The sequence below is a fragment of the Pangasianodon hypophthalmus genome, chromosome 18 (assembly GCF_027358585.1).
Source record: "Pangasianodon hypophthalmus isolate fPanHyp1 chromosome 18, fPanHyp1.pri, whole genome shotgun sequence".
NCBI classification, from domain to species: domain Eukaryota; kingdom Metazoa; phylum Chordata; class Actinopteri; order Siluriformes; family Pangasiidae; genus Pangasianodon; species Pangasianodon hypophthalmus.
The window spans coordinates 3,432,231-3,459,699 of NC_069727.1; the positions used below are offsets into that span (position 1 = coordinate 3,432,231).

General features: G+C 40.8%; 2 protein-coding genes across 4 annotated transcripts; one reads left to right on the top strand and one right to left on the bottom strand.

Annotated features, from left to right (window-relative positions):
- Nucleotides 1-1,068: 1,068 nt before the first annotated feature.
- On the top strand, nt 1,069-4,410 carry pmch (pro-melanin-concentrating hormone). The gene is made up of 3 exons (XM_034313036.2): nt 1,069-1,360; nt 3,021-3,192; nt 4,227-4,410. The coding sequence occupies exons 1-3, from the start codon at nt 1,109-1,111 to the stop codon at nt 4,274-4,276; spliced, it is 474 nt and encodes a 157-aa protein (XP_034168927.1). The 5' UTR covers nt 1,069-1,108; the 3' UTR covers nt 4,277-4,410.
- parpbp (PARP1 binding protein) lies at nt 4,375-26,958 on the bottom strand. Of its 3 annotated transcripts, none has more exons than XM_034313035.2 (11): nt 26,841-26,958; nt 26,530-26,695; nt 19,092-19,325; nt 18,888-18,998; nt 16,546-16,716; nt 15,687-15,841; nt 11,063-11,240; nt 10,395-10,576; nt 8,879-8,960; nt 5,496-5,694; nt 4,375-4,997 (listed from the first exon to the last, which is right to left on the bottom strand). In XM_034313035.2, the coding sequence occupies exons 2-11, from the start codon at nt 26,677-26,679 to the stop codon at nt 4,675-4,677; spliced, it is 1,785 nt and encodes a 594-aa protein (XP_034168926.2). In that variant the 5' UTR covers nt 26,680-26,695; nt 26,841-26,958; the 3' UTR covers nt 4,375-4,674. The 3 variants fall into 3 exon arrangements, with proteins under 3 accessions (XP_034168926.2, XP_034168925.2, XP_026778560.3); XM_034313034.2 differs by having other exon boundaries at nt 26,816-26,952; XM_026922759.3 differs by having other exon boundaries at nt 26,799-26,941.
- Between the last annotated feature and the right edge of the window lie 511 nt (nt 26,959-27,469).

The window sequence follows — 27,469 nt, forward strand, 5'->3', positions numbered from 1 at the left end:
AGTTAGCCCTTTATACCCAGATGGAGAATGAAAGTACTTTTCAAATAGCTACTTTTTTTCTATTAAGACATCATAATAGGTAGTATGTATTCTGAAGCTGGGAAAATGCTTATGGATGTTGCAGTGGGAGAGTGAGAGATCTCAGAGAGGAGAATGGCAACAGAGAAAGTGAGGTTAGAATAACAGAGTGCTCCAAACTCAGTTATACTGCTCCTGGAACACCAATGTCTCCATAGACCAGTTTAGTTCTTCAGTAGAGGCCTTCTCTCTCCAACAAAAATACTCACAAAATAAAGGCTGAGTGTTCCAAGTAAAAACACTTCAGCTGAGTTCAATAACTATTATTCATGTCCTATTTCTTTTTTTCCAATGCATTAGCTTCATTGATATTAATAAGCAAAACCCTTATGCTTTCCTATGAACCGAAGACCAGTACTTTAATGTCGATGCTACATTGTTTAGATATTTAGAGCTTTTTCAAGAATTGAGAACTTACGGTATCACAGATAGTCATGTGCCTTTCCAGCCTTTTCATTATGGTATCAAAGTTCAATCCATGATAAATTTACAGGTCGTTCAGTTTTCACCAAAGATTTGGAAAGTACAAGATGATATTACATTATATAATGGATGGAGCATTTTTGTGATTTAATGGAGGACATTGTGCTGCATCTCATTCCATTCACAGTATGTGTTTTTACCAACCTTTTCTATTACTTTCTAAAGACTTTATCCAGAAGGTGCCATTGGTGCAGGACCCTTGACCCACATTGTGAGACTGGAGAACTTGCTGTGATGTGGAATAAAAGAAAATGGTTGGAAAGGAACATTCTGTTTTCAAAAAGAAATTGAAAGCAACGACATAATCCCGCCATTCACAAAGCCAAATAGTATTTATGGAACCAGTGAGAACCACTCAAAAATATAATCTCTTCTCTTAGATGTCATAACCTGCTACAGAATAGAACATCACCAACAAACACAATGACAGACAGCTTTTCTCTTATCAGTTTGAGAGCTATAAAAGACGGTGGGGTCGCGAGCACAGGTTTTGTGGGTTAGACCAAATCTAGTGCAGTTCCTGCAAGGAAATCAAGAATTTCCCATCATGATGATCAACTCTTCCTCGCTCATTTTTGCACTTGCACTTTTGGTCAACTCGTTCGCTCGCTCAGCAACTTTAGCTTTGCCTGAGAGTAGAATTCAAGATGATATAGCAAACCAAGATAGCTTTAGTTCTGTCATGGATGAAGATGGCATGAATATAGCAGGACCTAGTGATTTCTCCCCCAGAAGATTCCCTCTCATAGAGGGAAGGCTGGCTGATGAACATGGGACAAAGAGGATCTTCATCCTTTCAGTAAGTATTGCTGCTGAAGGTATTGCCCAATATGTTAGAAAAATGGGTTTCCTCAAGGGGTTTTGGATGGTTAAAGCTGTTAGCTTTCTAAAGGGTTTTTATTGGGAACTTGTCCTGAAATAAAAACCATCTGTTGCAAGGTTTAGGTAGAACCTTTAAGGCTTCTTCACACAGGGATAAACTAAATAACCCTTTAGGATGCTAGATGGAAGCTTTATGTCTAAGAAAGTAGACTTCTCAATAGTTTTAGGAGATATCTGGGGGAATAAAGTCATATCTGCCTTCAGTGCAATATGATACATGCAGATGATACATTTTGACAAATTTGGACATGCAATGGTGGTACATTTGCACAGTGGGTTGCATTGCCTTCATAGCTTCCCTGGGTCAATCTTGAGCTTGCAATACTGTCGCTGCGAAGTTCCACATGTTCTATCCATGTCCACATGGGTTTCCTCAGGGTTCTCTGGTTTCGTCCCAACTCCCCAAAACATGCCAGTAGGTGAGTTAGCTACTCTAAATTGCCCCTAGGTGTGGGTCTGAGAGGGTGTGTGTATGCACATGGTGACCTGTGATGGACTGGTGTCCCATCCAGGATGTATTCCCACGCCACATCCAGTGTGATAATATCCGAATCCACCGTGACCTTGACTGAAGATGGACAGATGGATGAACACTTATGGGGAAAAATTGGTTCCTCAATGGGTTTTTTTTGGATGGTTAAAGCTTTACCTTTCTAAAGGGGTTTTATTGGGAAACTTTTTAAATGAAAGTGTTTTATCTAAGAACATAGACTTCTCAATAGTTTTAGCAGAACTTCCAGGGGATTAAAGTCATAAAATTTCTTCATTGATACATTTTGACATCGTTTGTGAAACACCATGGTAGCAAATACTTCTTTCCGAGTTAAGACATAGCAGTTCAAGGTGCTTTTCTTCTGACACTTAAATATGTCAAAATTAAATCTTGTAAAAATTGTTTTTCTCCCTTTTAATGCAGTTTTTTTTTAAACTTTGTCATTAGATTTAGCCTTCCTTAAACCATGTTACCAGTAAATATTATTGAAGCTACAAAAAAAGGTTAACCTTGTTGTAGCTTCAGTTACACATGTGTAATTGTGGATAAATTGAGACATTTTAGCCAATAGTTGTATCTTTGGCTGAACTTTGCAGGTGTGTATAGTGGCCTGGAATAGGTTCCTCTCTGGAAATGCTGGGTGATCATGTTGAAATAGTTATCAGAGTAATCGAAGGAACAGTCAAAGGGAGGAGAAGTTACAGCTACATAGAGGGAAACCGTGGTCTGTGAATAAACGGACACACTGTGATGTTTTTAAGAAAGGGAAAAGTGAGACATGGGAAACTTTGGTGCAATTTGAACCAATTCTTCCATGTGGGGTTCCATACTCAACACTACATATCAGAACACTTCAGCTGTTGGGTGTGTGCTGTTCAAATTATCTTTAAACATCTCCAGGTGTAGGTTGAAAAAAAAAAAAAAAAAAAGACTCAGGCTTTCTTCCATACAACAGATCCCCAAAGAGGAAACAGTGGTTTGTGTTTAGTTTTGTGAATGAGATTGCTTGTGTAAGGTGGTCAGCAGAGAAGGTCATCGGCCCACAGACGCCGCTTGGTAATTGTCAATGATCTGTTCCACTCAGGATTTAGGATCAAAAGGGGCTTCTGGGAGTGACGCAAGCTCTGGTTTTGGCCGAGCCTTCACCGTGCTGTCACCATGGAGAATCGACCGTGCTCTTGCTGCAACTCAGAAGGATGAGTGGCACAATGCAGATGATCTCATCCCCATGGCCAAGAGAAACATGGACAATAAGAGTAGGTCTTCTCTCTCTCTCTTTTTTTTTCTGCGTCATTGATGAATGCAATACTAGAACATGGCTAATACCCCGACTTGGCTGCACACACTGTGTGGTGATGTGTTTCGTCAAGCGGGTGTCTCTGCCCTGTCATTTTGAGTCATTTAAAAGAAGGAAAAGATGGGATTTCAAAGTTTTGACAGTTCCCATGACATTGATCCTTTCCAGAGTCTGAATCTGTGCAGCTATCCAAATGTAGTTTCTCACTTTCCTTAATTAAGATTACAATAGCCAAACCCATGCATGATTCTCCCAGAATGCATCATGGTTTGGGGTGGTCTACTGCACTTAATAAACATTACTGTGTGAAAACAACCTCAGTCTGAAATGAAAAAGATACACAAGGGGCTCCCGAGTTGCACAACACGAAAGCATTCACCCTAATCATGGGTAGATTGAGTTCAAATCATGATGATGCCGCAGCCATCCGTGAGCCGGGAGTCCAAGAGGCTGTAACTGGCCATGTTCTTTGAGTGGGAGGGAAGGCATTACTATATCACTTGCAAATCACAGTGACACTAGCCAGTCGTGGGCGTCTGTGAGCTCAGGTATGCAGAAGAGGGTAGATAGCTCTTTTCTCCAAGTGCTCAGCTGCACTATGATATAACATGAGCAGCACTTTGAAAAGATGCTGTTGTTTCATGTGTCTTGGAGGAAACACATGCTAGCCTTTACCCTCCCTGTTTGGTAGCTGTTGTGAGATAGGGGAGAACTAGATAATGGGTGGGAGTTGGCAAATAACCAAGTTGGAAGAAAATGGGCTTAAAAAAAAAAACAAAAAAAAGAAAAGAAAAGCACTTTACAGTTCTGTATAGATCTACTTATCTACTTATTGTAATGGTTAATTGAAGACTTACCTTGGTAAATTAGGCCTTTTGGCCTTTGATGCACTAGTCATACATGGCTAATAACAAAAACCAGCAAGGATTATTCAAATGATGCCCATAATTTATGCGATGTCCTTCTTAAACCTTGTTCTTTGTTTCTATTTAGTGCTTCGGTGCATGATCGGGAGGGTGTACCGTCCCTGCTGGCAGGCTTGAAGATAGATGGAAAACACAGCCACGACTTACCTAATGCCTAACCTAATGACTTGATCTTGTCATGTTCTTTTAAAAATAAATTCACAGAACCAAAAATGTTGTACAGTTAAATAAAACTTTATTAAAACCAGAAATGATGCACTTGTTTGACTAAAAATAAACTGAACAATGCATGATCATTGTGAAATGATTGATGCCTATGTTATAAAACTGCATGTAAAGGTTTTCAATGCATTAATTAAATAGCGATCCCCATAGGGGTTTAATCAGAAAGTAATTGTCTAAGTCTTCACATGCATGTCTAAAGTTCTAATTTATACTCATCACACACTCAGATGAAGGACATGATTAGAGAGGACATGAGAAGTCATGATGAAGCATCCCATATAAGCTTTAAATCATAGCCGGAAAAAGCTTGTAAGCTTGCCCTGACCGGCAATGAGCTTCTTTCTAGCCACGCTGCCGCTCTTCTTCCCTGGCCCTGAGCTACAGGCTTTGGCAGGAGGTCTCTTCTGGGGCGGCTGGTTCTCATCACCTCCTTGTTCCACACACTCTCTGTTTGACAGCTTCCTCTTGGAAGTTTTGGTGATGGTTTGGAGTTCTGCCACTCCTTTCCTTGAAACACCTGTTCGGATTGGGCCGTTGGTGTTGCGTTGCTTGAGGGCTGGTTTGGTCCCTGAGCCACGGCAGGCCAGAATCGCCGCCTGTTGATCCACCTCGACTGAAGAACATGCGTAAATAAGGAGGAAAAAAAAAATGAATTAGTGAAAAAAAAAAAAAGAAGAGAAAACGCATAAGGAGGAAAAGGGTGAAAAAAAGGCAGGGGGGAATTGTGAAATTGCTGACGTTAGCCATGCAGTTTAACAGGCAGTATGTTTATTTTACAGAGCCGAAGCTGGACATTTGTCATGTACTGCAGTCGAGTTCTCACACACAGCATGTCTAAGTTTTTTACAACACAAGCGAGACCAGCCAGGTTTTATGGAAAGGGGAATCATTTAAAAGGTTGATCTTAAGTACCAGTCCCCAAGCAGGAATTAGGCAGAGATTGAGGCCTTGGCTCAGGAGGTGAACCTGGGCATGATGCCGACAGTGTGGCGTCAGAGGCACCTGGAACACTCTCATCTGTGTGCGTTTGTGTGTGTGAGACCCCCATAAACCATGTGTGAAAGTTATGAACTACACAAAAAGGACTGGAACTCATCTTGGAAGAGAGTACCTTGTTTTTCGCATCTGTCTGCAGGGTCAAACTCGTCCTCATGGGGCGCATTAACAGCTGAGGGGACTGTCTGTTTAGGAGCAGGATGAACACAGGTCGGGAGCTGACTCGTGCTGGGAAAGTCCAGCACACGATTTAGAGGCAGACCATCGTCCATGTACGTGCAGGCAAACTGCGAACGGATGCCTCTTTCCCTTACCTGCAAGAACAAAGATTAAAAAAAAAAAAAAAAAAAAAAAAAAAAAACAGGGCTTTAAGATTAGACAGGCTAGAGATGAGATGGAGATACTGAGGCCAAGTCAGAGAACGGGCTGCTTTTGAAATCTCGAAGGCCTTAGAGAAATGCTGATCCAACACTGTTGTGCCTGTTTGATCCACGCCTGCTTGGGATTAGCAGGATTGCAGGATCTTCTGAGCCAACAGCCCTCAATAAAAGAAAAGTAGTCAGAAGAATAGAAAAAAATATTGAAAGCAAAGTTGGGTGGGACTGGGAAAGTGAGGCTTGGAAAGAGATAGCAGATCAAAGAATTTTTCAAAGTGATTTCTTAAAAGACCTAAAACAACAGAGAGGCTTAGTACAGAAGACTAGGTTTCCCTGGATGCATGCTAATAGAGCACACTCTGAATACTCAAATGTAGCTTTATATAAGATCATATGCAAACTTTAACTCCCAGTTCAGTATATGCTCAATTATGGTACTCAACCTCTACATGTTTAAGCTAAAAAGTGCAGACAAAAAACAAACAAACAAACAAACAAAAAACATGAACGTCTTTATGAAAGCTTGTCATTATTAGCAATAAGCTAGTCAGCTAACGTTAATGTTATGAGTGATAACTAACATTCATGATGTATTCGCCTTCTCAAGACAGCAATCTATTCAAAAGTAGAGAAGTGCTGCTTTATTTAATGATGTTGATATGATGTCATGGGCTGAAATCAACTAGCCAAATAGGAATTCCAAGTTAAGGGAGTGTTTTCTTTAGTTTTTTCCCAGTCAGAAGTTGGAAATTTTGAGTTACAGGCTTTAGTTGAATGCAGCATTAACTTCAGTCCAGACGTCATATCAACACGGTTGCTCACACTGTCATCAGTAAATAAAGCTAATTATTAGGCCTTTAATGATTTGGTGTGCTAAAGGGAGGAGAACCTCAAACTGTACCAGACGCAGGGGTAATAAAAATAAACAACTTCAGGATTTTTCCTAAAACAGCATGCCACAGAGCGCTTTATTCCTTACTTTACTTAACATATAGGGTATAGCACTGTATCCTCTACCTAGTGCACTATATGCCGACTAATACACACAAATGTGACTAATACACACAAATGTAGTATCACTTTTTCGAAAATAAGCCTAGTTCAATTTATTATGTATAATAAGGATTTATACATAATAAAAATTAACTTAAATCTAGTATGCTATAAATTAAATATATTTATTCAGACCTCTCATCAAGTAATAAACATGTTATTTAGCCAATACCTTGCATCTGTATGTGCGTTGTTGTTTTTTTGCTTTTACACTGTTCATGTAACTACTATGAAAATTCAAATGATAAATTAAGCATCAAACATTTGTGTTTTTTTTTTTTTTTTTTTAAACATATATGACATATCTGATGTATAAGTGACCTGTTCATTCACACAGCACACAGTGTAAATCCTTATCCTTAAAGTTTTATCCAGCAAAATCCCCAGGCTTTAGATCCAAAGCTGTGCAGAGATCTGTGCTTTGCTCTCACTGCACTAGCTGACGTCAGTCTGGATACAAACCGTGATGGTGCAGCGGGATAAAGTCATTCAGCAGACAACAGGAAGCAATAACCTTTCAAGTTTCCTCCTTGTTAGTCAGGTTACACGAGCGATACGATATCTTCAAAGCGAAATGGATGCGGAAAAGCTTCCGCCCGCCGAGTTCAGGAAGCAGCGAGCTACCCAGGGACCATTACCGCTCACTCACAGGAAGGCGGCCAGAGTGGAGGCAGCTAAAGTGACATCTGCTAGCACAATCAAATAAAGACGCCATTTTACAAAATGTGTTTAGCATGCATGCTTGAGGAGAACTCAAGTGCTGTTTATCTCTAGATTGTAATGCCTGCTCCAGATAAACAGACAGAAAAGTGTAAATTTTCTGAACACATCAAACCTTTTCAAGGTTTCTTTATGCCCATATCTGGTTAGTTTATTGGGCTTGCATTTTTGTTATTTCAATAATCTAATACACTAATAGTAAAAACTTTGGGCATTTGGCACCTGTCATGGGAACCTTTAGCCTTGCAGACTTAATACGCTTTCACACCTATTAGTCCATTTGCAAAATCCGAAAAAGCACAAATTGATGCTTTTGGATTTTTTTTTTTTTTTATCATTTGGTTAGCTTTGGTCACCTTCCATGTAATTAAACAAATCAAAAAGCAAAATAAAAAACATTAGCTGAGAGCTGAAAAGTATCCTCGTACATCCCATTCATTCTTTGGATAGAAAAATGTCGATGTATGGTGTGTAGAAATCACAAAAATCACCTGAGCACAGAGAACACAATAAATTTTCAATAACAGCAGTTCTGATAATAATGCAGCTGAAATCACAGGTTTATATTAATGCACTCGTTCTAATACATTATCATTTCTATATTAACAACTCATTTAACTAATAATATCCGGATTAAAATGTGTTGATATTTAACTAAAAATTGATTTAATAAAAAAAAAAAAAACTATCATTATCATGATAAAGTGTTCTGTAAAGAGACATTTATTTAACATTTATGGAAGGAGTCTCCAGTGTCAGTGCTTTGTAGGAGTCAGAGGTAAATCTGTAATTTGAGGAGTTTATGCTTTGTGGTTTCTCGGTAACATGACAACCTGTGGTTTTTTTTGTCTTATCTTCAAGAGAGGGAGAGAGAAAAACGTCGAAGTTGGTGGGAAGACTTTATAGCTGCTATAACGCAAGTAAAAACAGGAACTTATAAGTTGTAACAAATCTATAAAAAGTGAAAAACGTACAGTGTCTTATTTTAATTAATGAAAATTGTAATCGTTGACAAATTGCTGTGGTATTTCAGGAAGAATGTATCGCATTCAGCGTTTATTTCTTATTGTTTATGTTTGTCGAGCCAAATCTCCAGAACACACGGCATTTCTGCAGCGCTACAGCTCTGTCCTTTGGCTCAAGTTTAGCAGGTGACATCTACAAAAACGCCAGTGCAACCGAAAACACATTGCAACGGTGCACGGACAGGGAGAACACACCAGGTTTCCATTCACACTCAAACACACTCAACACTGCAGATGTAAACGCACCCTTAAGCGCTGATATTAAAGATTCAAGACATTAAAGCAGTGCTTAGTTTCACGGCACAGCCCTGACGACTCTTTACCTTAGACTTAACGTGTTCTTGCTGGCTCTGGATGCGCTTGCACAAGGGCTTTGGAGAGAGCCCTGTGGGAACCTCTGGAGATCTGCAGGCATACAGATGAAAGAAAGCAGAAGTGAGAAGATGATTATATTGTCATACTGCCAGTTCCCAAGCTTCCACGAATCTCACTTTTAACATAAGCAGACTTAAACAGGCTCTTATTTTATGACTTAGCAGAACTTTACTATGCAACTGCTGGCCTTTTAAATAAGCAATATTTATTTCTAAATGCCTGGATAACCTCATATTTAACAACTAGCTTATAAAACTATCTGAGATTTGAGATTAAGAGGGGAAAAAAATCCTTTATTAAAAGGTATGGCAATCCAAAATGACTTTTTTGAAATGGAAACACATTCAGATAAATGATTATTGCTGTATTTGTTAATATTCGTTCAACAACAAAAAAACAATTATTGTTTTGTATAATGTATTTAGCTGTCAATTTGTTACTCAAACTCACTCTACAGGTTGAAAACTCAGACCCGATTCATGGCAAAATATTGATTTGTCTCTATAATGCATCAGTGGGCGGCAACCTTTCAACTGTCGACGCCCCCAAACAGGAAGCAGCTGCATGCCTCGGTTCCAAGCAGCAAGTATAAACACTCAACAGTTGCTTTATTTTGCTGCTCATTATGGGGTGTTTAAGATAACACTGCTACTCTAACACGTTTCTTACCTGCATTTTAGCTCCTTGTTCATATACTGGTACTTTATGTTCAATATTTTGTCCTTTTTTAAAGCTAGATCTAATGTTATTGTAGTTTTAGGTAGCTAGGAAACAAATACTATACATGAGCCAGTGTTTAATGTTGCAAAATAGAAATAGATCCTTAATGCTATGTTACCTAAAAATGGACACGAGTTGCACAGAACACAAGATTGCAGTATTTTTAATGGTAGGAAGTCTGATAAGGAGAAGACAGTGTGGCATGGGGTGCCAAAACTTCTAAGCAGCCAGGTTTTCGATATAGGTAATAATCTTAAAATGCACAGAACCGCAACTGATTGAAAGAAATTGTTGAGAAATACTCTGAAATGTGAATAAGGAATAAGTAAATAGCATGTTTGTACTTGAAATGGAAATTAGTAAATCAGCATCATTTTAGAGCTTTTGTATTTTAACCAGGAAAAACAAAAAAATTCCACCATGGTCATGGTCATAGCATTTTGTTAAAACAAAAATGCAAATATTCACACTAATTGAAAAGAACTCTATATATATATATGGTTATAATTAGGGCATTTTTTAGGCTGAGAGATGACGCAACCCCAGACCATATCATACAGTAGTTGGTTTGAATTTATTAATCAGATAATCCATTTTTAAATTCAGAAATACTTGGTTTTCACACCTTGTTGCCCTAAAGTAGTGCATGCTTGTTTAGAACTCTGTCGTATGAATGTATCTTATATGAATGTTATATAGGAGTAAAGAAGTGCTGCGCATTATGTATCAGTCAGCAGAACGTACGTGTAGAGCGAGAGGAGACACACGGACTCAGCTTCATTCAGAACAGTCTGATCATCAGTGAGCAGTTGTGCTTTGTTCCTGCAGGGCGGCGCCAGTGCTTCTTCATCCAACACCGTGATCAGGACTTTAACAGTCTCTCTGCCTGCATAGGCAGTGGCGTGATTGATGGCGTACGTTCTGGGCTGTAATGGAACCGGATTATACGAGTTATAAACATGAAACGCTACTGCCATTTTGGATGCATGATCATGTGCTAAGGTTTGTACCCCCTCTTCACGGTAATCTGGGTGGATGAATGGAAAATATATCTCTATTTTTCAACTGATAGATAATTCCAAAAAAATAAAAAGAAATTAGGATGTAACTGGAAATAAGACATGACAATAATCTCAGAAAAAGACCCGCTCAGATTTGTTTGATTTAAAGAAGAGGACCCAATAGATGTTTGGAGAATACACAAAGAAATTGGAGGTTGCTATAAAGGTGGTGGTTTTACAGGTTATTAGAGAAAAGGAGACAAACAATTAGAATCATAACACTGATTATTTGACATGAAATAATGAAACCCAATACCCTAAATGTTGACCCAGTTCATTTTGTCTTAAGGGTGCACAAACTTTTGCACTGTAGTAGCTGAAATGTATAAGCATGGAGTAAATCAGCTCTACCCTGGCTGGACTGATCCCTGTGCCGCAAGTGGACTCTTTCTGAAGGGTGTGGATTTGGTGGATTCTTTCCTTGAGGTCCTTCACCGTGTCTTCTACAGTGGTGTACACTGGAACAGCGCTACTGAGACCCTTCAGGAGAACCGCTCTAATGCTGGACACCATCCGGCCTCCAGCAGCACTACAAGGGAAGTTACTGGCTGCGTTAAAAAAAAATCCCAATCCCAAATTTCCACTAAACAGCTGGAGAAACAATGTTGCTCTGACAAACTTAATTTTTTTTTTCATATTATTTTCTCTCAAAAACACGGCAGTTATTAGCACCACAAAGAATATTTCCCATCAAGACAATGGCCCAAATAAAGGTATGTGTGGAAATCCCATTCGTGCTTGCTCCCGAAGGAATTCTGACCAATCCCGGCCCTTTCCTGCAGACAGTCGTGACCAATCCTGCATAAAGTTTGACCAATCCCACCAGTTCCCGCAGACACTCTTGACCAATCCCACCCACTCCTACAGAAAGTTTTACCAATCCCGCCCATTCCCTCAGACACTTTTAACCAATCTTGTCCTTTTCCATCAGAAAGTTTGTCTACACCAACCCATTCCCACAGACCCTTTTGACCAATCCCACCCACTCCCACAAATAGATTGATCAATCCCATCCAACTCCCACAGACACTTTTGACCAATCCCACCCACTCTCCCAGGCACTTCTGACCAATCCCTCCCACTCCCTCAGAAAACTGACCAATCCCTCCGACTCCCACAACATTTTCTGACAAACTTAGCTGATCCTATTTCTCAGAAATAAATGCACTAATAATTTAAATCACTGTGACCCTACCCATGATAAAGCAATCGCTAATGATGAATGAGCAACAGCATTAATGTGTCATGCAGCACCAGGTAAGCACCATACATGTTTTCATGTTCATAAAAGTGTCCTTTCTTTGTCCTATAAGCTTCATGTCTGAGCACTTGCTCCCACCTGCAAGAAAGTAAACCAGTGCCCTCTACCAAGAGTCGGGAGCTGTCGGGACCTGCAGGGTCCCAGTCCTGATGCATTTACATTTACATTTATGGCCATTGGCAGGCACCCTTATCCAGAGTGAATTACATTTATCTCATTTTTATACAACTGAGCAGTTGAGGGTTAAGAGCCTGGCTCAAGAGCCGAGTAGGGGCAGCTTGGCGGTGCTGGGATTTGAATTAAGGACCTTCTGATTGGTAGCCCAGTTGCTCATTGGTAGCCCAGTTGCCAACTGCTGAGCTACCACTGCCCTGATGCGCACGTATAGCCCCAAACATAGAATCAAATCAACACAGAAATGGTTCATTCATTCATTCATTCATCTCAAGTGAGAGTTTTTCCTGCTCAGGGTCACATTGGATTTGGAGCCTGTCCTGGGAACACTGGGCATAAAGTGGGAAAACACCCTGGGAGGACGGACTGGAGGCCATCCATCGCAGGGCACCACGCACACACACATTCATACATTCACACAATCATTCACACCTGAGGCAATTTAGCATAGCCAGTCCACTCACTGGCATGATTTTAGGAGGTGGGAAGAACCTGGAGAACCTGGAGGAAACCCACACGGTCATAGGGTGAAACTCTGGACAGATAGTAACTTGAGCTTACGCTCGAGCTGGGGTCCTAGAGTTGCTCTATTCTGCCTGACACAAAATCAAAGTTTTGCAAAGATGCTCTACAGTTGTACCCTTCAGGAGAGCTGCCCTAATGCTGGACACGGTCTTGGCTCCAGCACTACAACAGAATGGAAAGGAACTTTAAAAAAAGAGAGAGAGAGAAAAAGAAGCACTGAACCTGTTCATACAAGTACGAAACAGGTGACGTGGGAAAAAAGGAAGAAAAGAAAACCAACGCCCAGTCTACTACGAGAGGTTAGTATGAGAGCAGTGATATAGCAGGGCGGCATACATGCCTGCGTGGACGTATTAGCGAATGTAAACACTGGGGAGAAGCCGGGAAACGAGCCGGCCCGAATCCCTGACCCAGCTTTTGTGCGAGGGAATTACAGTAACAGAATCATCTGGGAAAACAGATGTTGGACGTACGAGAGGCCCTGATCCAGCAAGAACGGCTGTTTGTGTGTGGTAATACAGTACTCCATGAGGTGCAGCAGGGAAAAACTAGGAGGGTTGCAGGCTGATGAAAGAACCCTTTTGGCTCAAGACAAATCATATTATCTTCTGGGAGAAGCCCTGAAGCTGTGAAAGGAGACTGCAGGTTCAAGGCACTTGCTTCTCAGCACACTGATGCACTCATGAAGCCTTCACGAGATCAGTAGACACGTTATGTCGTATTTGGGAAAGCATCCCATGGCAGGTTTTTTGAAGTAAGCACAATCAGGAAAATATTTCAAAGTATGACGTCTAATCAGCGATCAAACCACGGAATTGCCTTTTGCTTTTTAGTTGAACAGGCTTTGATATTCCAGAGATAAACATGCTCGAGCAATTCAAGCCGTATCATTAAAAGTGACATCATTAAAAGGTGGGTGGGTGGGGGGGGGCTATGGGGAAAGGAGGAAAAATAGATTTGCAGATAAATACTGCAGGTGGATTTTGATAAGGTAAAGGGAACATGGACTTTGCAGTATGATCAGATTAAATAAAGATCTGTACAGGAAATCAAAGGCTTTAATTACGGAGTTAATGTCAGGTGAGGTCATGGCTTTCACAGCATACGGTTTGGACGCACGCATCAGCTGATTACAGCCGAGAAGGCAAACAGGACAAGGTCAGACATGCTAGAACATTCTGGGATGATGACAAATAATAAACATCATATAATAAAAGTCATTTGCGAAATTATTGGCGCCCTGAAGGAGACTGATTGCGTTAAAACCGATTCCAATTTTCCTCAGTCGGGGAAACCACTTTGCTCCAACAGACCTCGTTCTCAAAAGAACTTCCTCTTTTAAATTACAGTATTTTCACACAGGGATCCACCACAACCCTGACCAGGGTGAAGGAGTTACCAAAGATGAATGAACGCAGATAACGTCCACAAACATACATCCAAATCAACACAGAAATGATTCATGATCCAAGGCCCAAGGTCCAAGTTTTGCTCATTTCCAGTCTGGGAAGCAATAATTAACGTGTTAAGCTTTCCTCAATGGAAATGAAAATTGGTTCTGGGAGGAGAGTGGAGTTTTCTCATTAAGGTGACTGCCTGATAATCCACGGTCATTTACATAGTGCAAGTTGTCTATAGTGCTAATTTATAAAAGAATTGACAGAATACAGTTGCTACAAATGCAAACTCTTTTTCAGATCAGCCTTTCTCCATAATCATTCTCCATTTTGAAATCTGATTCTGCTTCTCATTTCCAAACTAGATTCTTATCCTTCGAAAAAACACAAGTGTTATCAGTATCAGGTTTTCTCCTAACAACTGCTTTCTTTTCACTTCTGTTCTTCATGACGGTGTGTTAAAAGCCAAACAACACTGATCCCAGAGAACCACCTGGTCTTGATCAGCTTTACAGCTTTTCTGTGTGTAGATCTGATTGCCTACATCTACAACACGCCTCTCGTATCCAATTCTATTCCTCAGAACAGGAAATGTGCTGCTGTGCATCAGTGCTGAATAATCCTCTCACAGAACTATAAGGTGCTGAGGCCTGAGTGTGTGTGATATGAAAACATTTCTGCAAGCTCTTGCAATCTTCCTTGATCTGAATCTGGGTTTAGATCAGGTCATAGCACAATACACACTGAAAACCATAATTGTACCAAGCAATTTCCGATTTACCATAACTACTTGATCTTGCCTTCATATGTAGGTTTCAAGCATTTCCAAGGTTTGGATTGCTGTTACAATACTGACGCTGCTACCAGGTCTTTCCCAGTGAGAGGAAAAAAAACGTTATACAATTGTTGAATTCTCCATTCTGATTGTAGGATTTTGTCTTTTACGTCTGTAAGGCATTTAAAAATATATATTTTTTTATATCATTTAAACCCTAATCTATACTCACTTCAATAGGAACACCTGCTCATTCACGCAATTATCCTGTCAGCCAATCATCTAGCAGATTCAGTTAATTTTCACATCAAACCTTGATCGTGGCAGGGTTGTTGGTGCCAGATGGGTTGGTTTGAGTATTTCAGAAACTGCTGATCTCCTGGGATTTTCACGCATAACGCAAAATATTGCAAAAAAAAAAAAAACAATTCAGTGGTAGTTCTACGGCAGGAAACGCCTTGTTGAAGAGAGAGGTCATGGGAGAAAAGCCAGACTGTTACGAGCTGAAAGGAAAGTAACCACTCTTTACAACCGTGGTGGGCAGAAAAGCATCTCAGAAAGCACAACACTTTGAATCTTGAGGCGGATGGGCTACAAATAGCAGAAGACCACATCGAGTTCCACATTTGACTCACACAAACTGGACAGCTGAAGACCGGAAAAAGACCAGGTGACGTTTTACCAAGTTTCAACTGCTGCCACGCCATTGGCTGATTGGATAATCGCACGAATGAACGGGTGTACAGGTGTTCCAATAAACTGTGCATTACTTATTGATTAGTATTTATGTTCATAATGAGACGTTTGATAAGAAGTCAGTAATTAAAGACAGAAAGGTAATACCTGGGGTTAGGGGTTTCTCCCAGGATCTCTTCCAGTTGGTCCATGAAATGGACAAACAGAGACAAACCCTTTAAGTGCTTCCTTAAAGGGTCAGACTCCGGAGGGGCATAGCCTTTCCCACCCAGCTCTATCGCCCGGATAAACGAAGTTGCTGCCTGGAAAGACCGGAGACGGGTTGTTAGGAGTAGGGTTTCAAACCGCTGGCATATTTCTCCCAGAGTTTATCAATGCTGTGCTGGAATGGTCCACCATATTAAAAATATCTGCTCAGTGGTGGTCCTATGGTGGATCCAGATAGGATTGCCGTGTCTCAGTTCATTCCCTATTTACCGTATAGTGTACTGTTTAGGGTGCAGCCATTTTTGTAGTGTTGTCATGTTGTACAATTAGTGCGGATATAGTTCAGTGACTCTAGTTTCCTAAACATGAATCGCAGCTTCCGTAGCGGATCCTCTGATATTTAAAGATGATTGTACAGAGAAATCTGCTCATCTCCCAGAGTCAAATTCAAAATAGACCTCTCATCTGTTCAGAGTCCACGGCGCTAGTTAAAAGTGGTGATGTGAAGCACCAGAGGGAAACAAAACCATTTGTCTTACTTAGATCTATAAACTAATCACTTATAGTTAAGGATTAAAAGGTAACTTGTCAACATTCAGTCATGTTAATCGCTTAACTGGACCTGGTGAGCAACGAATTTTCTGTAACTAGAACTTCACGAATGTTAGTTGAATACCCGTGGTCTACATAGTAACTAGGGAACAAGTGAGTGAGGAAGCAATTTTAGACACAGCACCTACGAAAATGACAACTCTGTGCATTTGCAATAAATTCGGTGAATTCTAGGTGACACATTTACCAGAAATAGAGATGTGTTGCTTTTGCGTGCTGCGTGTTTGAGGTCAGTAAACGCTGTGCGCCCTAGACAGCGGTTGGGGGTGTTCAAAGTGTGCGCGAGGGCCAAGTCGTTCTTCGTGTTCACCAGCATACACAAATATGAGCAAAAGAGCCTCCGGACTGCTCGCTGCACCTGAGGGAAGAGGAACGAGTGTGAATAAGTAAGTGTGCACATTAGCGGTGCAACACAATGCACCAAATATCTGTGTTTGTATTCAGATTTAAACCTAAAGTGGGTGTGGCCTAAACTTTAAGGATACAAAATCCTACCACTACTCTCCTATACTCAGAAACTAGACTGAAGGATCTCACACACACACACACACACACACACACACACACACACACACACACACATACACACACAACTGAGCATCCTCCATCCTCTCTGCAACTTTTTTTTGCATGTTTTTGCACGTTTACTCATTATATTATACTGTACATAGGCTGCTACTCTTATGTTTACACTATTTCAGCCACTTGTATTGAACTCTTGTACTATTTGCACTATTGTCACTAGGTTCACTTTTAAACAGGACTGTGTACTGGTCGGCACTGCACTGGGACTTACTGTGCCCATTGTCTGTCCCAGTAGTCATTGTACTGTCTTGTACTGTCTTGTGCTGTCTGCACATGTTTGCACTTGTGCACTTTATGTATAAATTATGTAGTCCCTTGTAGTTCTGTGTTATTCTGTGTTGCCTTATGTAGCACCTTGGTCCTGGAGAAACGTTGTTTCGTTTCACTATGTACTTGTATACGGCTGAAATGACATTAAACTCCACTTGAACTTGAACTTGAACCTAGAAAGCCTGGGGTATAAATGTAAGGCATTTTGGCAAGCTTCCTTTAAAAAAAAAAAGTCAGTAAATATTCATCCCCCCTCTGGGGTCAGTACAATTCCAGCTGCAAGTCTTCTGAAATAGGTCTCTATCAGCTTTGCAAATCTGGATCCTGATTTTTTTATTTTTGCCCAATTTTATTGGTAAAATTGCTCAAACTCCATCAGATTCTCAATCAGATCGAGGTCTGAGCTCTGACTGAGTCATTCAGGTAGATTAGCTGTCTGAAAAAGTGTGACCTCAGCCAAAGAAAAAAAAAAAAAAAACCCTCACTCACAGTGTTCTTAGGGTGAAGGAACAGAAAAGTAAGTAGTGATGTTATTTTATGATGGTGTCAGTTAATATTTTATGATGGTGTCAGGCTGCATTAGCCCATAAGCATATAGCATATCTGAGGAGATTTTTTCCTCTCTGCTCTAAATGCCTTCATAAACCTCCTCAGCTTCAGTATTACAGAAGCAAATCCCAACATCTACCCTCATAAATCTGAGGCTGACAGCTGGAAAAAAGCATCAGAGAGACTCAGTCTCAGCTCACTCTGTATCGCATGCTCAAACCATGCAGCAATATTAGTAACTGAATTCAGATCTCTGTCTTAAAACCAAATGATGTGACTTAATGCTAATGTTAATGATAATCGAGACACAATATGAGTGAAGAATTTGGGTAAAGAAGTAGATTTCAATTGATATATGTACTTCATATGGATTCCTTAGCCCTTCATGAGCTCCTATCATAGGCTTTTATTTCCAATACGTACATAAGGAACAAAACATTTGGGGGCTTGCTGCAGTAGGATATTAATCAACAACAGGGTAGTGTGACGCATTTTACTCCTCTTATAGCACAGCAATTTATTATAGGTTTACATTAATGCGCTCATTCTAACATGTTATCGTTTCTATAGTAACAGCTCGTTCACAGGGACTTGTACGGCAGATGCTCCACATAACCCAAGTCTGATAAAGAGACATTTATTTAACATCTATGGAAGGAGTCTCCAGTGTTAGTGCTTTGTAACAGTTAGAGGTAAAGCTGTAACTTTCATTTTTTGGATATCTTCAGGACAGAGGAGTTTACGCTTTGCGGTTTCTTGGCAACATGACAAGGTACTTTTTTTTTTTGAAAAGAGAAAAAAAATGGAAGGACTGTTTATAGCTGCTATAACGTAAGTGAGAACAGGAACTAACTTGTTTTACAGATGTTCCACAGCATTACACGTAACTATAAACGGATATAAAGTATGATGCGTCATTTTGTGCAGATTGCTGTGGTGTAAGAGGAATAAAACACTTTGGGATGTGCTGTTGTAAGAAAATGATCAGCTTTGGGAAGTAACAGTATCTCTGCTTCATGTTGCAACCTGTCATTGAGTATTGGTTTTTTTCATCTTATTTTTATATATCAAATTTTAGATTTTGGCTGAAGTGTCCCTTTAATAACTCTTTACCCAGGACTTCACCTGTGCGCTGCAGGTTCTGACCCGGTTCGATGGCGTAGCTGGAACCTGAGGAATCGTCTCAGCTTCTTCTGCGTCCTCCGTGCTGCCCAGCAGGAAGTCGAACATCTGCGACTAAGCATGAAAAAAACAATACCTGGAATATAAATATGGCTAACAGACCCTCAGTTAAGCTGCCAGAATCCCAGACTGCCCCGAGGCACTCACTGCAGTTAGGGGATCCTCGGGGTCCTCATCCCGCTTCAGCTCCTCGTACATGTTATAGACATCAATCAGGTCCACCGTGTTGGTGCGCTTCAAAAAGCCGTCGTACTCTTTCCGGATGAGCTCATAATTCTCGGGGAGTGGGGAGCCGTCGCGGGACAGGTGGAGCTTGTCCAGAAGCAAGCATTTCCAAGCCTCCAGCACGTCGCTCAAAGCCACACCGAACTCTCCTCTTTCCTAGAGCAAAACCAGAGACATGCGTTTGTCACATGGAAGAACGCTACAGGCCAAGAAACGGAAAATCTTACAGCAGCATGACATTTAAAAAGCACTCTCTGGGAATATGAAGGCGAATTCATAGGGCAGTGAGAGGAAAATATCATCTTTAGCCTTTCATTCTTGTATCATGTACAGCCAATACGTGATTTTTTTTATTTTTTTGACAAATTCATGATATATGATTGAAAATAAAATCCAAATGTGTATGTAAACACATCTTAAATTTAGCTTTACAGTTAACTGGATCCCTGGTTATACAGAGTATCAGTATTAATCACTTCAAAAACTATTTTTTTTCATAATCTCTGAAATGTTTTGAACAGTGTGAACAGAGGAAATTTGTGCCCAAAAATGTTTACCAATAATAATAATAATAATAATAATAATAATAATAAATGATAATACTAATAATACTACTACTACTACTAATAATAATCATTTTTAACCTCGGACCAAAAAAAGACGCTTATTATAATTTACGCATATTGGCTTCAATATTTTTCCCATATGACTTTGTGCTGGTTATAACTAGGACAAAAGATGTATTTAGAGCCAAATGTGTGTTGAGTTAAGCAGGAGGTTGACATGATGCTTAACTGGTAGCTACAAGCTTCCAAACATGTTCTGGGATTGCGCAAGTTTCATTCCGGGCTCACGTATTTCTTAAATTAACTTCTGATTGCCAGCCGTTGTTCATTTTGTCTCCAAGCTCTTATTGAACAGCTGTTATTTCTCAGGGGAAGCGCTCTGACCCTGCAGAAAATCAGTGTAAGCTTCTAGAGACACGTTTTGAGCACTTACGTTAGCCAGCTGTGGTCTGTGGTGTCATCTGTGACGTAAAATATCATGTCTTACGTAGAGCTTAATAATTTAATAAATGCATTTTTTAAAAATTATTTTGTTTGTATTGTAAACAAGCACTTCACATAGATTTTGTATTATTTATTTATTTACCGCTGTATTTTTCAGTGTGCATGTTAAATAAGAAGAAGTCCCACAGCTTGGATACAATGCAATTCTACACATATACACACACACACACACACACACACACACATACACACATTATATTTATATTTATATTTATATATATATATATATATATATATATATAAATATAAATATAAATATATATATTTATATTTATATATATATATATATATATATATATATATATATATATATATATATATATATATATAAATATAAATATAAATATAAATATAAATATATATATATATATATATATATATATATATGGGGCTATGCAGTCATTGTAGCATCATAAAAAGCTAAATCAATAAAAATTCCCATAGATATATATATATATAGTTGGTTCTGCAGTGTCAATGCTGTAATATACACTGATCAGCCATAACATTAAAACCACTGACAGGTGAAGTGAATAACATTGATTATCTCGGTACAATAGCACCTGTCAAGGAGTGAGATATATTAGGCAGCAAGTGAACGGTCACTTCTCAAAGTTGATGTGTTGGAAGCAGGAAAAATGGGCAAGCATAAAGATCTGAGAGACTTTGACACGGGCCAAATTGTGATGGCTAGACAACTGGGTCAAAGCATCTCCAAAACGGCAGGTCCTGTGGGGTGTTCCCGGTATGCATTGGTTAGTACTTACCAAAAGTGGTCCAAGGAAGGACAACCGGTGAACCGGCGACAGGGTCATGAGCAACCAAGGATCACTGATGCGTGTGGGGAGCGAAGGCTAGTCCATCTGGTCCGATCCCACAGAAGAGCTACTGTAGCACATATTGCTGAAAAATTAAAGCTGGCTATGATAGAAAGAACACACAGTGCATCACCGCTTGCTGCGTATGGAGCTGCGTAGCCACAGACCAGTCATGCTGACCACCAGAGTGCCCATGCTGACCCTGTCCACTGCTGAAAGTGCCTACAATGGGCACGTGAGCATCAGAACTGGACCATGGAGCAATGGAAGAAGGTGGCCTGGTCTGATGAATCACGTTCTCTTTTACATCATGTGGAAAGCCGTGTGCGTGTGCATCGTTTACCTGGGGAAGAGATGGCACCAGGATGCACTATGGGAAGAACGCAAGCTGGCGGAGGCAGCGTGATGCTCTGGGCAATGTTCTGCTGGGAAACTTTGGATCCTGGCATTCATGTGGATGTTACATTGACACGTACAACCTACCTGAACACTGCTGGAGATCAAGTACACCCCTTCATGGCAACGGTATTCCCTAATGGCAGTGACCTCTTTCAGCAGGATAATGCGCCCTGCCACACTGCAAAAATTGTCCATGGTTTGAGGAACATGACAAAGAGTTCAAGGTGTTGACTTGGCCTCCAAATTCCCCAGATCTCAATCCGATCGAGCATCTGTGGGATGTGCTGGACAAAAAAGTCTGATCCATGGAGGCCCCACCTCACAACTTACAGGACTTAAAGTGTCAGTGCTGTAGTCAAGTCAAGTGGCTTTATTGTCCTTTCAACCATATACAGCTAGTACAGTACACAGTGAAAAAAACAACAATCCTCCAGGACCATGGTGCTACATAAACAACACAGAACTACACAAGACTACACATTTCTACATAAAGTGCACATGCCAACAGCACAAGACACTACAATAACTACTAAAACAGGACAACAGGCACAGTAAGAGACAATGCAGTGCCGACCAGTACACACTTCTAGTGTGAAACTGTCAGATATAACAGTAGTGTAAAAGAGTAACAATATGATAAATTGCTGTGAATATAAACATAACATACTATGACATAGTATTCAGCAGATATGTTTATATGGACATAGCAGTTACTGGGATAGCAGCCAGGTAGAGAGTATAGTAGTGACAAAAATTACATACAATATTTTTTATAAATAGTGTAGCAGCAAAAAATGCAGGTAGTCAATACGGAAATATGCAAAAATTGCAAAGGAGTGGGATGGTGTTCAGTTGAGTGTGTGTATGTGTGTGTGTGTTGGGGGGGTTGTATGTTGTCAGTCCAGTCTCTGAGTGAGGAGTCTGAAGGGTTGGGGGAAGAAACCGTTACACAGTCTGGTCGTGAGGCCCGAATGGTTCGGGTCCTTTTGCCAGACGGCAGGAGGGTGAAGAGTTTGTATGAGGGGGGCGTGGGGTCATCAACAATGCTGGTGACTTTGCGGATGCAGCGAGTGTCAGTGCTGTACAGTCAGTGCTGTAGTGTCAGCGTCAGCGCTGTAATATCGGCGTCAATGCTGTAGCGTAACGTGTCAGTGCTGTAATATCGGTGTCAGTGCTGTAATATCGGTGTCAGCGCTGTAGTGTCTGTGTCAGCGCTGTAATATCAGTGTCAGCGCTGTAATATCAGTGTCAGCGCTGTAATATCAGTGTGAGCGCTGTAATATCAGTGTCAGCGCTGTAATATCAGTGTCAGCGCTGTAATATCAGTGTCAGCGCTGTAATATCCGTGTCAGCGCTGTAATATCCGTGTCAGCGCTGTAGTGTAACGTGTCAGCGCTGTAGTGTAACGTGTCAGCGCTGTAGTGTAACGTGTCAGCGCTGTAATATCGGTGTCAGTGCTGTAATATCGGTGTCATTGCTGTAGTGTAATGTGTCAGCGCTGTAATATCAGTGTCAGCGCTGTAGTGTAATGTGTCAGTGCTGTAGTGTAATGTGTCAGTGCTGTAATATCAGTGTCAGCGCTGTAATATCAGTGTCAGCGCTGTAATATCAGTGTCAGCGCTGTAGTGTAATGTGTCAGCGCTGTAGTGTAATGTGTCAGCGCTGTAGTGTAATGTGTCAGTGCTGTAATATCAGTGTCAGTGCTGTAGTGTAATGTGTCAGCGCTGTAGTGTAATGTGTCAGCGCTGTAGTGTAATGTGTCAGTGCTGTAATATCAGTGTCAGCGATGTAGTGTAATGTGTCAGTGCTGTAGTGTAATGTGTCAGCGCTGTAATATCGGTGTCAGCGATGTAGTGTAATGTGTCAGTGCTGTAGTGTAATGTGTCAGCGCTGTAATATCAGTGTCAGCGCTGTAATATCAGTGTCAGCGCTGTAGTGTAATGTGTCAGTGCTGTAATATCAGTGTCAGCGCTGTAGTGCAATGTGTCAGCGCTGTAATATCAGTGTCAGCGCTGTAGTGCAATGTGTCAGCGCTGTAGTGTAATGTGTCAGTGCTGTAATATCAGTGTCAGCGCTGTAGTGTAATGTGTCAGTGCTGTAATATCAGTGTCAGCGCTGTAGTGTAATGTGTCAGCGCTGTAGTGCAATGTGTCAGCGCTGTAGTGCAATGTGTCAGCGCTGTAGTGCAATGTGTCAGCGCTGTAGTGTAATGTGTCAGTGCTGTAATATCAGTGTCAGTGCTGTAGTGTAATGTGTCAGTGCTGTAGTGTAATGTGTCAGTGCTGTAGTGTAATGTGTCAGCGCTGTAATATCAGTGTCAGCGCTGTAATATCAGTGTCAGCGCTGTAATATCAGTGTCAGCGCTGTAATATCAGTGTCAGTGCTGTAGTGTAATGTGTCAGTGCTGTAGTGTAATGTGTCAGTGCTGTAGTGTAATGTGTCAGCGCTGTAATATCAGTGTCAGTGCTGTAGTGTAATGTGTCAGTGCTGTAGTGTAATGTGTCAGTGCTGTAGTGTAATGTGTCAGTGCTGTAGTGTAATGTGTCAGTGCTGTAATATCAGTGTCAGTGCTGTAGTGTAATGTGTCAGTGCTGTAGTGTAATGTGTCAGTGCTGTAGTGTAATGTGTCAGTGCTGTAATATCAGTGTCAGCGCTGTAATATCAGTGTCAGCGCTGTAATATCAGTGTCAGCGCTGTAATATCAGTGTCAGCGCTGTAATATCAGTGTCAGCGCTGTAATATCAGTGTCAGTGCTGTAATATCAGTGTCAGCGCTGTAGTGCAATGTGTCAGCGCTGTAGTGTAATGTGTCAGTGCTGTAATATCAGTGTCAGTGCTGTAGTGTAATGTGTCAGCGCTGTAGTGTAATGTGTCAGCGCTGTAGTGTAATGTGTCAGTGCTGTAATATCAGTGTCAGCGCTGTAATATCAGTGTCAGCGCTGTAGTGTAATGTGTCAGCGCTGTAATATCGGTGTCAGCGCTGTAGTGTCTGTGTCAGCGCTGTAATATCAGTGTCAGTGCTGTAGTGTAATGTGTCAGTGCTGTAATATCAGTGTCAGCGCTGTAATATCAGTGTCAGTGCTGTAGTGTAATGTGTCAGTGCTGTAATATCAGTGTCAGCGCTGTAATATCAGTGTCAGTGCTGTAGTGTAATGTGTCAGTGCTGTAATATCAGTGTCAGCGCTGTAATATCAGTGTCAGTGCTGTAATATCAGTGTCAGTGCTGTAGTGTAATGTGTCAGTGCTGTAATATCAGTGTCAGCGCTGTAATATCAGTGTCAGTGCTGTAGTGTAATGTGTCAGTGCTGTAATATCAGTGTCAGTGCTGTAATATCAGTGTCAGTGCTGTAGTGTAATGTGTCAGTGCTGTAATATCAGTGTCAGCGCTGTAATATCAGTGTCAGTGCTGTAATATCAGTGTCAGCGCTGTAATATCAGTGTCAGTGCTGTAGTGTAATGTGTCAGTGCTGTAATATCAGTGTCAGTGCTGTAGTGTAATGTGTCAGTGCTGTAATATCAGTGTCAGCGCTGTAATATCAGTGTCAGTGCTGTAATATCAGTGTCAGCGCTGTAATATCAGTGTCAGTGCTGTAGTGTAATGTGTCAGTGCTGTAATATCAGTGTCAGCGCTGTAGTGCAATGTGTCAGCGCTGTAGTGTAATGTGTCAGTGCTGTAATATCAGTGTCAGTGCTGTAGTGTAATGTGTCAGTGCTGTAGTGTAATGTGTCAGTGCTGTAATATCAGTGTCAGTGCTGTAGTGTAATGTGTCAGTGCTGTAATATCAGTGTCAGCGCTGTAATATCAGTGTCAGTGCTGTAATATCAGTGTCAGCGCTGTAATATCAGTGTCAGTGCTGTAGTGTAATGTGTCAGTGCTGTAATATCAGTGTCAGCGCTGTAGTGCAATGTGTCAGCGCTGTAGTGTAATGTGTCAGTGCTGTAATATCAGTGTCAGTGCTGTAGTGTAATGTGTCAGTGCTGTAGTGTAATGTGTCAGTGCTGTAATATCAGTGTCAGCGCTGTAATATCAGTGTCAGCGCTGTAATATCAGTGTCAGCGCTGTAGTGTAATGTGTCAGTGCTGTAATATCAGTGTCAGCGCTGTAATATCAGTGTCAGCGCTGTAATATCAGTGTCAGCGCTGTAATATCAGTGTCAGCGCTGTAATATCAGTGTCAGTGCTGTAGTGTAATGTGTCAGTGCTGTAATATCAGTGTCAGCGCTGTAGTGCAATGTGTCAGCGCTGTAGTGTAATGTGTCAGTGCTGTAGTGTAATGTGTCAGTGCTGTAGTGTAATGTGTCAGTGCTGTAGTGTAATGTGTCAGTGCTGTAATATCAGTGTCAGCGCTGTAATATCAGTGTCAGCGCTGTAATATCAGTGTCAGCGCTGTAATATCAGTGTCAGTGCTGTAGTGTAATGTGTCAGTGCTGTAATATCAGTGTCAGTGCTGTAGTGTAATGTGTCAGTGCTGTAGTGTAATGTGTCAGCGCTGTAGTGTAATGTGTCAGCGCTGTAGTGTAATGTGTCAGCGCTGTAATATCAGTGTCAGTGCTGTAGTGTAATGTGTCAGTGCTGTAGTGTAATGTGTCAGTGCTGTAGTGTAATGTGTCAGTGCTGTAGTGTAATGTGTCAGTGCTGTAATACCAGTGTCAGTGCTGTAGTGTCGGTGTCAGTGCTGTAGTGTAATGTGTCAGCGCTGTAATATCAGTGTGAGCGCTGTAATATCAGTGTGAGCGCTGTAATATCAGTGTCAGCGCTGTAATATCAGTGTCAGCGCTGTAGTGTAATGTGTCAGTGCTGTAGTGTAATGTGTCAGTGCTGTAATATCAGTGTCAGCGCTGTAGTATAATGTGTCAGTGCTGTAGTGTAATGTGTCAGCGCTGTAGTGTAATGTGTCAGTGCTGTAGTGTAATGTGTCAGCGCTGTAGTGTAACGTGTCAGCGCTGTAGTGTAACGTGTCAGTGCTGTAGTGTAACGTGTCAGCGCTGTAGTGTAACGTGTCAGCGCTGTAGTGTAATGTGTCAGTGCTGTAATGTCCTGCACAGGTGGAACAGCTTCACCATGTTGCTGTTACCTGCTTGTGGACCTCAGCAGCGGCCAGCTGGAGGACCATCAGCATGCTGTCCGCTCCATGTACTGTGGTCCTCTCCGAGTCCAAAACCCGGTGACACTCTCTCCTAAAAACTCTGATCAGGGCTTTTAGGTTTAACTGGTCAATTCCCATTTTCCTGCTTTTCCAACTGAAACAAAGAGCAGATGATGAGTTAGCAGATCAGGTGATGGATCTCGGTTAAGTCTACAGAAATTAAACATCAAATGAGAAAGTGAACAATATTAACCAACCCGAGAGGGAAACACACTTTCAGAAATACTGATGCAGCTTACAAGGAGAAGTCCGGCTCTGAACTCTGACACTGTGATTTCCAACCTGAACGCCGTCTGAAAATTTAAATCGACATGAAAACACAGCTCAACCAATCACGTTAAACTACGTCACTCTGGCCACGCCTCCACGAGCAAGCGCGAGCAGTACTTCCGGCTGGTGAATAAAAATAAATAAATGATAAAACTGTTGTAGAATCATAGATTGTGACTGCAATGAAGGATTAAATGTGTCTATTAAAAGTATACATCATTAAAAGACGCTCTGTAGTATATTTATGTTTTAAATATGCAAATGAGGCAAGCGATCGTTAAATATGCACTTACAAAAATCGTTTTGACAACAAAGTTTCAGTTTATTTTTCTTAATTGTGATAATAAAAATAAACAATTGTGTAAAAAAATAAACAATTAGATTTTTTATAACATTTTGTTGACATATGAAAACTGACTTTTGAAAGCAAAATCGTCATTTTGCTTGTGGTGCATAGCCTTATAATAACTCCAAACAAATAAAAAAATTAATATTACGAGCAACATTTTAGACTTATTTTGCGATATATACACAATTTATAAATTAAAAATTAATATTCGTAGCTCGGTTTATAGAAGTAGTTTAGACTACGATTTCC

What these genes read in the sequence shown, in the direction of transcription:
- pmch (XM_034313036.2), top strand. Translation starts at nt 1,109, where the DNA reads ATGATGATCAACTCTTCCTCGCTCATTTTTGCACTTGCACTTTTGGTC. An exon ending in AGAGGATCTTCATCCTTTCA is followed by an intron (nt 1,361 to 3,020) that starts GTAAGTATTGCT and finishes TGTTCCACTCAG; the next exon opens with GATTTAGGATCAAAAGGGGC. An exon ending in GAGAAACATGGACAATAAGA is followed by an intron (nt 3,193 to 4,226) that starts GTAGGTCTTCTC and finishes GTTTCTATTTAG; the next exon opens with TGCTTCGGTGCATGATCGGG.
- parpbp (XM_034313035.2), bottom strand. Translation starts at nt 26,679, where the DNA reads ATGGGAATTGACCAGTTAAACCTAAAAGCCCTGATCAGAGTTTTTAGG. An exon ending in CCGAGGATCCCCTAACTGCA is followed by an intron (nt 18,999 to 19,091) that starts GTGAGTGCCTCG and finishes TTTCATGCTTAG; the next exon opens with TCGCAGATGTTCGACTTCCT. An exon ending in AAGAACACGTTAAGTCTAAG is followed by an intron (nt 5,695 to 8,878) that starts GTAAAGAGTCGT and finishes TTGTTCTTGCAG; the next exon opens with GTAAGGGAAAGAGGCATCCG.